The sequence below is a fragment of the Barbus barbus genome, assembly GCF_936440315.1.
Source record: "Barbus barbus genome assembly, chromosome: 27".
Classification (NCBI taxonomy): Eukaryota; Metazoa; Chordata; class Actinopteri; order Cypriniformes; family Cyprinidae; genus Barbus; species Barbus barbus.
The window spans coordinates 8,943,920-8,953,488 of record NC_136755.1 but is presented as its reverse complement, the minus strand read 5'-3'; the positions used below and the strand labels follow the sequence as shown (position 1 = coordinate 8,953,488).

Here is a 9,569-nt window from a genome sequence, read left to right as displayed (position 1 = left end):
GCATTGAATGATTAAATATCTTGTAATTTAGTTGGATAAATGAATCAATTATGGAACTTCGATTCAGCTATAAAGCATAAGAAAATTCGGTCACACTTTATTTTATTTTAAGGTCCAATTCTCACTATTGACAAACCATTAACTACGACTTTTGCCTCAATAAACTATTAATTTGCACCATATTAATAGATAGTAAGGTAGCTGTTAAGTTTAGGTATTGGGTAGGATTAGTTATAACATGTAGAATACTGTCATGCAGAATATGTGCTTTAATAAACAGCCAATATATTATTAATAGACATGGTAATAAGCAACTAGTTAATAGTAATAATTGGTCCCTATACTAAAGTGCTACCAAAAATTGTGTCACTATTTAGTTCAGTTCAAGTTTTGTCAGTGCAGTCAAATCAATACTGCAAGTGCCTTTTAAACCTCTACACGCATAATGCATCTGTATGCCAACTGTCACGCTTCGCATTCCATAAAATGTTCATATTAATTCAGGTCAAATTGACCTTACAGCCTAACGACCAAGGCAAATGGCACAAAACGCCTTCCACCCTTCACCCAGAGGAGCGTGAGCAGCGATCGCTGACACGGGTCATGCTCTCAGACGCCACCACAATGTGGAGGAGAGACAATAGTACCCTGCAGGACGCTGTGGCTGCTCGGCCTCTGACGCTGTTCCCTGGGACCCAGGGGGCCTCCGCATGCGTGAAGCCCACGGAAGCAGCAGATGTCGGGGCTGCTGTGCCGCCGCTCCCCCCGCTCCTGGCCTGGGGCTGTGTGCAGAGCGAGCTGCGTGTGTAGGACACTGGGACAGATGGCAGGGGTGCGGGCAGGGCTGAACAGAGGATGCGAGCCATCCTCCGTGCCAACACTGGATTCATAGTCATGTATGACATGTTTACCTCTGTGGATTGAAACCTATAAATGTGCCCTTTATTGGTGATGGGTTTTACTCCTCTGGACTGTTAATGTGGTATTGCAAACATTTGACTGTTAAAATCAAATCGTGTCTAAGGAGATTGTTTTTAGGAGTTTGCAAAATGAATGTTTGTGATATAGTAACAAAAAATTACATTTGTTCACATAGTGTACATTCCTGAGGAAACGTGTCTGCAAAATGTAACGCCGCACCATTTGGCACTTCTAGATGACTAAGTGTGTGTCTCATGGACAAAACAAAGCAGAGAGCTGCTCTGTTATGAGCTGTCTGGGATGATAGCGCCATCTAGCGTTCAGGTGATTTGAGATTTTAACTCAGGGGTAGGCAACGTCGGTCCTGGAGTGCCGATGTCCTGCAGAGTTTAGCTCCAACCCTGAAGAAAACCTCACCTGCCTGTAGCCCTAGTAATTCTGAAGACCTTGATTAGCTTATTCAGGTGTGTTTGATTAGGGTTGGAGGTAAACACTCCAGGACCGACGTTGCCTACCCCGGCTTTAACTCAACACATCTCCTCCCAAGTAGTGCAAGCAGCATCTTTCAGACACAAACCTTCATGTGTGAAATATAGGTCACTGTGTCTGGAAAAGAGACAGAAAAAGAGAGAAAACAATATCCTTATGTAAGCAGCGATGACAGGAAGGTGAAGGATTAGTGAATATAAACTCTCAAGAATGAAAGAAAACAACATTATCTTGGCAATAAGCTTGAATCATACTGTTTTTCCAGCTTGTTTATTTATAATGTTAAAAAAAACTGCAAACCTTCCGTAGTTTGAATAACACAAAGCAGACACTCAAACAGATGACAAAGATACTGAAGTGAAGAATATCTGCTGAATTAAATAGAGCTTCTTGACCGCTGATGAAGAACATTTATACATATATGCATAAGGCATGCTGGCATTGACCTTTGACCCATATGTTTTTGACCTACTGATATTCTACCAATAACCACAAAAATAATTAATGTGGGTGTTAGTGCAATTTAACCTCAAAATTACCTTATTTGTTGCCTATGATCATATTATGATATGATATGATGATTCCTTTGTGAGGGACCCCCGTCCTAACTTATAAAGGGAGATATATTTATATGTACACTATACAGATTTATTTTATATAGTGAGGAAAAATAGTGGTATAAAAAAGTCAATGTTTCCAGAATAAAGTAATTAGCTTTTTTATTGTCATAATACAAAGTAATAGTTTAATAATTTCTTTAGACTTTTGTATAAAGTTAACAGTGTGTCTTTCTTTCAGTCAACTATTACAGTAATGTTAGACGTAACCCTGAAGAGGAAAGAAGTCAATTAAATTTAAATTGATTTGCATACGATTTACATAATAAATACCGTTCTAAAGCAGTTTAGTGCCACAGTGAGCAAGATCAAGGCCACAGCGGTGAGGGGAAACTAGATATACATATACAAGATATACCACACAAATGCAAACTATTCCTATTTCACTATTTACTACTAATTATTTTTTTAAAAAATCCACAATTAATCTCTTGGTTTCCAACCAGACTTTAGAAAGCAGAATGAAGCTGTAATAAAGTCAAATTTGCAAATGTGTTGAAAAAGGGAATAGTTTACCCAATAATTAAAATTTGCTGAAAATGTATTCACCCTCAGTCCTTTCAAGATGTAGATGAGTTTGTTTCTTTATCAGAAAATATTTGGAGATTTAGCGATTTAGAAATTGCATCACTTGCTCACCAATGGATCTTCTGCAGTGAATGGGTGCCATCAGAATGAGAGTCCAAACAGCTGATAAAAACCACAATAATCCACACCACTCCAGTCCATCAGTTAACATCTTGTGAAGTGAAAATATGTGTTTATAATAAACAAATCCATCCGAAGCTTTAAGCTTCAAACAGTTGATTCCAGCTAAAATATGAGTCATCCATCTATAATAAATGTATTATTCATTAAAAAAAGATGTTTTGTCTGAATCAGAGAATAAATATGCACAGATCAAGCACCATGTATAGGCAAAAACAGTCCAAAACCATTCTTAATAAATATGTCAGTGGATTTTGATGGCCTTTTTTTTTTTTACTGGAGGAAACATTGTGGATTATGGACTCATATTTTTGCCAAAAGTGACCGTTTACAGTTAAAACACCTTAATGATGGATTTGTTAACTACAAACATGCAGCTTTTCACCTCACAATATGTTAATTGATGGACTGGAGTGGTGTGGATTATTTGTGGATTTTTGTGTTTAAATCAGCTGTTTCTGACGGCACCCATTCACTACAGAGGATCCATTGAGTGAGCAAGTGGAAAATTTCTCCAACTCTGTTCCAATGAAGAAACAAACTCATCTACATCTTGGATGGCCTGAGGGTGAGTAATTTTTCAGAAAATATTGATACTTTGACAGCCCTAATAAATGTATTCTATGAAATTGTTTGCAGTGCTATAGACCCCCTGACTTCTTACACTTAAAAGGAGCTGTCTCCACTATTTTTATTTTTTAACTTCTCAAATCTAATGGTTTCTCAGCTTCAGTTGCCTCATATAATGGCAAAATTTCCTCTGGTTGCACACAGGACTGTTCACTAACTGTATCATGGCCACTTCGTATTCTGACATCCATTTGACATACTGCTTTTGCATCCTATTGCATATCCGGACGCGGGGTTTACCTCAGCCCTCATGAAATAGGCTAGGCTTAGGTTGAGATGACATGTATTATTCATCGCAACGCCCCATTGTTTGACCATTAAGATGATGTAACATCTCCATTTTGGCACGCGGGCGAACTGTCTGGGTCCCGCTACATCAGGAGACGCGTCTCTTGACTTTTTGAACTCCGTTGGCTTCTCCACACGACGCCAGCCGTGTAAGCGCATCGTATATCACGGGTGAGAGGGAAACGATGGCATTGCCATTGATAGCGTTTATGCTTCGCCGCCTCACCAACATAATGAGCACATTATCTGCGCGCTCTAGGACTGCCGCTCGCCCACGCACTTTAAATATTCACGTCCTGTGTGCACGGAAAAAAGGTATGAGACAGTTGGGGAAGAAAGACTGCAAAATGACTTCGTGTTTTTCTTCATCAATGCGTCTGTAACAACTTAGAATATGTGTGCATTGCCAATATTCAAATCTACACTACCGTATGCATTAGCAGAAATAAATAGACAGCTGTCATTCTGGAGCTTCAGCACCATGGACAGCTCTAATTGTCTTTCCAATATAAAATCTGACAAGATTCTGTCTTTTTCCAGTATGTTGCATAAATCTGTTTCATTTATAGCCCAACATACTTTGTACAACATGACAAACAAGCAAAACAATGCGAAGCAATGCTTGGTGAATGGTAAATGGCAAATGGTATGTGATTGGTTCGAAGACATTGTTTTCATACTTTTACTAACATTGTGTCTCATTTGAAAGGAAATATTGAAATCTAAATGGAAAACGTAAGCTTTTAAAGTACTGAATGCCTCTAACTGCTTGTAACCATGGAAATAAAACGTATTGACTGAAGAACGGAGAACATGAACATAACCTGTCATGTGAGGACATGCACTTTTCTAAGCATTCCTAACCGCAAAACATATCCCAAGGTTGGTAGTAATGAGCAGGCATAGAACTACTTCAAGAGTTTGTGGAATTTCTACAAAAATGAAATTTCCTTCATTCAGAGCCTCATAATAGATGAACAACCTTGAACATGGCTTATGGTGTTGCAACATTGCTAACAAATGCTCTGAGAGCACTTAAAACTTTAAGGATGTTTTTGAATCACATCTCTCTACATGGTTCTCCAAGTTTAGGGCATGGAGTAAAAACCAATTATATTTTCTTAATTATTCAAATAACTTGATTGTGTGTTATTGACACATCCTGTAATAGCCTACAAATTAAATGCTACTGACAGCTGCGACACTATATGCTATGTGTGGTTTTCTGACAAACACCAAGTTAACTTTTTCTTTATTTTTATAATAGATCAAGGAGGCTAGATTGGTTGTGCAGGTTGGAAGACATGCATCTAAAAGGTCACTGCATTACGTATTCGCACATTAATTTTCTTTAATTGTTATAATTATTGTACGTAGATGGCGCAATTTAAAAATAAAACGAACGAAAAGGAACATATATATACAGTGTGTAAAGGATGTGGAGATCAGCCGCGCATGCGCATCGTGCGCACTCCAGCAGATACAAACTTTGGCTGATGAAGACACAACAAGCAACAAGGATCGAATACTGAACATTCGGTAGTAACCTAATTTATTTGACCTATTATATATATATATTTATATATATATAAAACAGTAGGATACATGTGCACAGACGCATCGTTTTGCTTGGCAAGCGCCTTATCATAAACCGACAATGAAAATGAATATAATATGAGGGATGTCATTTAAAATGAGTTTTAATAGCGACGTATCTGCAATATCCTTTGCCTGTGGCATTTTAATGTTCCGTTGCCATTGTGATTTATATAATTACGCAGACTCTTTAAATCCTCTTTATTGACTTTGCGTTTATTGACATGTTTATTGCTGTCGCCGATATTTCAGCATCTCTCCGCTTGATTTAATCGCAGTAAATGTAACGATTCCGTACAGCCCTATTTGCATAAACGTGTGCTTATAAGACATTGGGGTTGACCGTGTAGATAGCCTATATAAGAAAAAAAATATCTTGAGTGTTTTGAATTTCAAGTTGCGTCGATGACTTATTTTTGCTGCAGATGTATCATAAACATGCAGTAGTGAGTCATTCTCATCTACACTTTTACTGTAGATGGTTGTGTTTCTGATAAACATTTGTGATATTCGTCGATTGCCTGAATGCACACAGCAGTTTGTGTGCAAAATATGGGCTGCTGTAAAGAGTTTCAATGGGAGTCCACTTTTAGTACATTTCTTAGAATTTTAAAGGTTTTGTGAGATATGAATCCACTTTATGGTAATAAATAATGACCTATTTTATGTTTGCTGATATAATTGCCTGATAATGATCTTGCAGTCTGCTGCTGTTGCTATGGCTACCTCCTCAGTCCAACATTTACCTCTAAATATGAGCTCTGAGCAATCATGTTTTTGTAATGCATTTTTTAGTTACAGAAACGTGTGAAAATTTTGTTGAATGTTTATATAAAGAACTAAAGTTTTTGGTTTTCTTTGTGGGTGCCCCACCAAAAACTCGCGCCCTGGCTTGCATATGAACGACGAATCAGCAAATGATTTATGAACTAATTTGCATTATTCTCTTTTTAATCCTCTGTGTTCATTATTCTGATATTCAGTTTTAGCTAATGAAGCATTTACAGTGTCTCCTGAGTATTCAGAATATGCAGGGCTTGATTAAACTTAATTATAGAGCAAATAAACTCTTTGTTTAAACTGCATTTTAATCCAGAAAGGTGTTAGGCTATAGTTTACTGTACAGTTAAATAGTAGGTCTATCATTGGGTATTACTATGAGCAAATCTATGGAAATATTACATGGAAACTGTATAAATTAAATTATTTACAGTATGATGCTCTTGAGAGATGACAGGCAGTGGAGTGTTTCTGTCTCTGAGAGTGTGTGATTCATCAGTGGGTGGTTTTTCATTTTGAAGAAAACATCAACTATAGTAGGCATTAAAAAAAAAAAAAGTAAAACCTGCAATTATTAAATCTGTGTGAGAAATAATAAGCAATGTGATAGCTGTAGGTTAAAGGGGTAATTCACCCTTGACAAGATGGATTTTTAATAAGTTGGCTGTCTGTAGAATAAAATCAAATTAATTTGGTGCTACATATAGAGAAAATAGAGAAAAAGTCTGTCACGTTGACAGATACAGTAAACTGTTGTATAACTCAACATTATGACTATTAAAGCTGAGAAGTTTAAGAACTGCTTTCTTCAGTATTTTAGGATGTCTTTTAATGGTGTGTGATTGTAATCACAGGTCTGAGAGATGGCCTCTTGCTCTGAGTTTTGTGGGTCCGGTCACGACGTCGACTCCGGCTGTCGTGTCTTTGGAGTGCGCTCCTATTTACACCACTTCTATGAGGAATGCACAGCCTCAATGAGGGAGCAGCAGGAGGACGTTCAGGGCCAGAGATCACCGCTGCGGTGGAGCTCAAGCTTCTGGAAGGTATTAGAGAGGACCAGGCGCTCTTAAAAATGAAGGTTCCAAAAGGGTCTTTTGGCAGCGATGCCTTAGAGCAGTGGCTCTTGTAGGGCCAACATCCTGTAGAGTTCAGCTTCAACACATATGCCAAGACATTTCTAGTAAGTCTGAAGATCTTGATTAGTTGGTTCAGGTGTGTTTAAGTAGGGTTGGAGCTAAACTCTGCAAAACGGTGGCCCTCCAGCAACAGGTGTGGACAACCTTAAAGAACCATTCTGGGTTGCCAATAGAAAATACTTTTTTTTTTCCTAGGGTGAAGAAGATTTTAAGAATCTAAAGAACCTTTTTCCAGTCTTGAAAAATAAAGGTTCAAAAAAGCAGTTTCCATCTACAATGCCATAGAAGAACCATTTTTCGTTCCCAAAAGAACTTTTCGGTGAACAGTTCTTAAAAGAACCATTTTTTTCTCAGTGTGAAAAACATTTTAATGATCTGAAGACCCTTTTTTCCACTATAAAGAACTTTTTGTGGCATGGAAAGGTTCCATTGATGTTAAAGTTTCTTCTTGGAACCAGTAATGCCAATATAGAACCTTTATTTCTAAGAATTACATTTTGTTGTTGTACAGCTGTGATATATGTTGTATATGTTGTTTTATGATTTGCATGTTTGCTTCAGTCCAAACAAAATTTGATTGTTTCCACTTTGGAAGGTGTCATGTTGTTTTGAAGCCTGGTACATTTTTGAAACGCTTTCGTTATTAAAGTGAATGCCACTGAAAATGCGTACTGCCTAAAATATGTGACACTGGACCACAAAACCAGTCATAGGTTGCACAGTTATATTTGTAGCAATAGCCAACAATACATTGTATGGGTCAAAATGATTGATTTTTCTTTTATGCCAAAAATAAAAGGATATTAAGTATATTAAGTAAAGATCATGTTCCATGAAGATATTTTGTAAATTTCCTACTGTAAATATATCAAAACTTAATTTTTGATTAGTAATATGCATTGCTAAGAACTTCATTTGGACAACTTTAAAAGTGATTTTCTCAATATTTGTATTTTTATGTTTTTTTTTTTGCACCAAATTCCAGATTTTCAAACAGTTGTATACCGGCCAAATATTGTCCTAACAAACCATATACCAATGGAAAGCTTATTTATTCAACTTTCAGATGATGTATACATCTCAAAAAATTAAAAAAATGACCCTTTTGACTGGTTTTGTGGTCCAGGGTCATATATGGATAATCAGTAGCGATCACATCACCAACTGTCAGTCACATCAAGCAACCACAACACCTTTCAGTGTTGACTGGTCTTTTCAGCTGGGTTTTAAACTGAATCAAACTTGTTCTCTAGGTCTCACTTGCTGTTGGAGTCGTGCTCCTGTCAGTGGGGCTGGTGGTCATGACCGTGGGCTATTCCATCCCCACTCGCATTGAGGCTTTCGGTGAGGGTGAACTGTTGTTTGTGGACCGCCAGGCCATGCGTCACAATCGCTCACTTCACATATGCGTGCTGGTCGGGACGGGGCTTCTCACTCTGGGCGGGGTTCTGATGGCAGGTGGAATCCTGATGTCTAACTTCTCCACAACTCCCACAAAACAGGAAGACTCAAGAGGAGAACGGAAGGGGGGAGCCAGAGTCCCAAGTGCAATGAGAAGCCCAGCAGACCCTGTAATGAAGCCTCCCAGCCCGATCTCTAGTGATGGAGGAGTATCTCCTCTCGCTAGGGACGATAAAGTTAAAAGAGCTGTGTGACAATGCCTGTTCAAGAGTGCTGTTGAAGCAGTCAACAAAAGCTCTTTGTTTATTTCAATGAGAAATTTGGGAGTGTCTTATTTGTGTTTTACAATTATGTGCTAAGAGAATTAAATTGGCAAGTACCTGTGCCATCTGTTGTTCAGCACTTGCATAATTATCATCAAAATAATATTTAGTATTTTTGTATATTTCAGTATTGATCAAATGAAGAGCCACTAAGTGGTTGCAAGGCAGCAAAAGAAAGTACTGAATAGTTTGGGGTCTTTTTTTTTTTGTTGTTTACGCTTAAATTTCTATTAATTAATGTATCATGATTTTCTCGAAAATATGAAGCAGCACAACTGTTTTCAACATTGATAATAATATATATATATTTTTTTTGAGAAGCAAATCAGCACATTAGAATAATTTCTGAAGGATTATGTGACAATGAAGACTGGAGTAATGATGCTGAAAATTCAGCTTTGCATCACAGGAATAAATTATATTTTAAAGTATATTAAAATATAAAACTAAATTTAGAAACAAAATTTAGAATTTTAAATTGTAATATGTCACAGTATAACAGTTTTTACTGAATTTTTGATTAAATAAAAATTAAAATTAAATATTTGTGAGTATACAACAACAAAAAGCTTACCAAACCGTTAAATGGTAGTGTGTGTACTCTCACCTAAAGGATTATTAGGAACACCATACTAATACTGTGTTTGACCCCCTTTCACCTTCAGAACTGCCCCTAATTC

At 37.3% G+C, this 9,569-nt stretch overlaps 1 protein-coding gene across 1 annotated transcript; it reads left to right on the top strand.

Moving 5' to 3' along the window:
- Positions 1 to 6,892: 6,892 nt before the first annotated feature.
- LOC306847028 (neurensin-1-like) lies at positions 6,893 to 8,820 on the top strand (the record flags this gene model as incomplete). The annotated part of the gene is made up of 2 exons (XM_079380761.1): positions 6,893 to 7,072; positions 8,419 to 8,820. 2 exons carry the CDS (start codon positions 6,893 to 6,895, stop codon positions 8,818 to 8,820), a joined length of 582 nt encoding a protein of 193 aa, XP_079236887.1.
- Between the last annotated feature and the right edge of the window lie 749 nt (positions 8,821 to 9,569).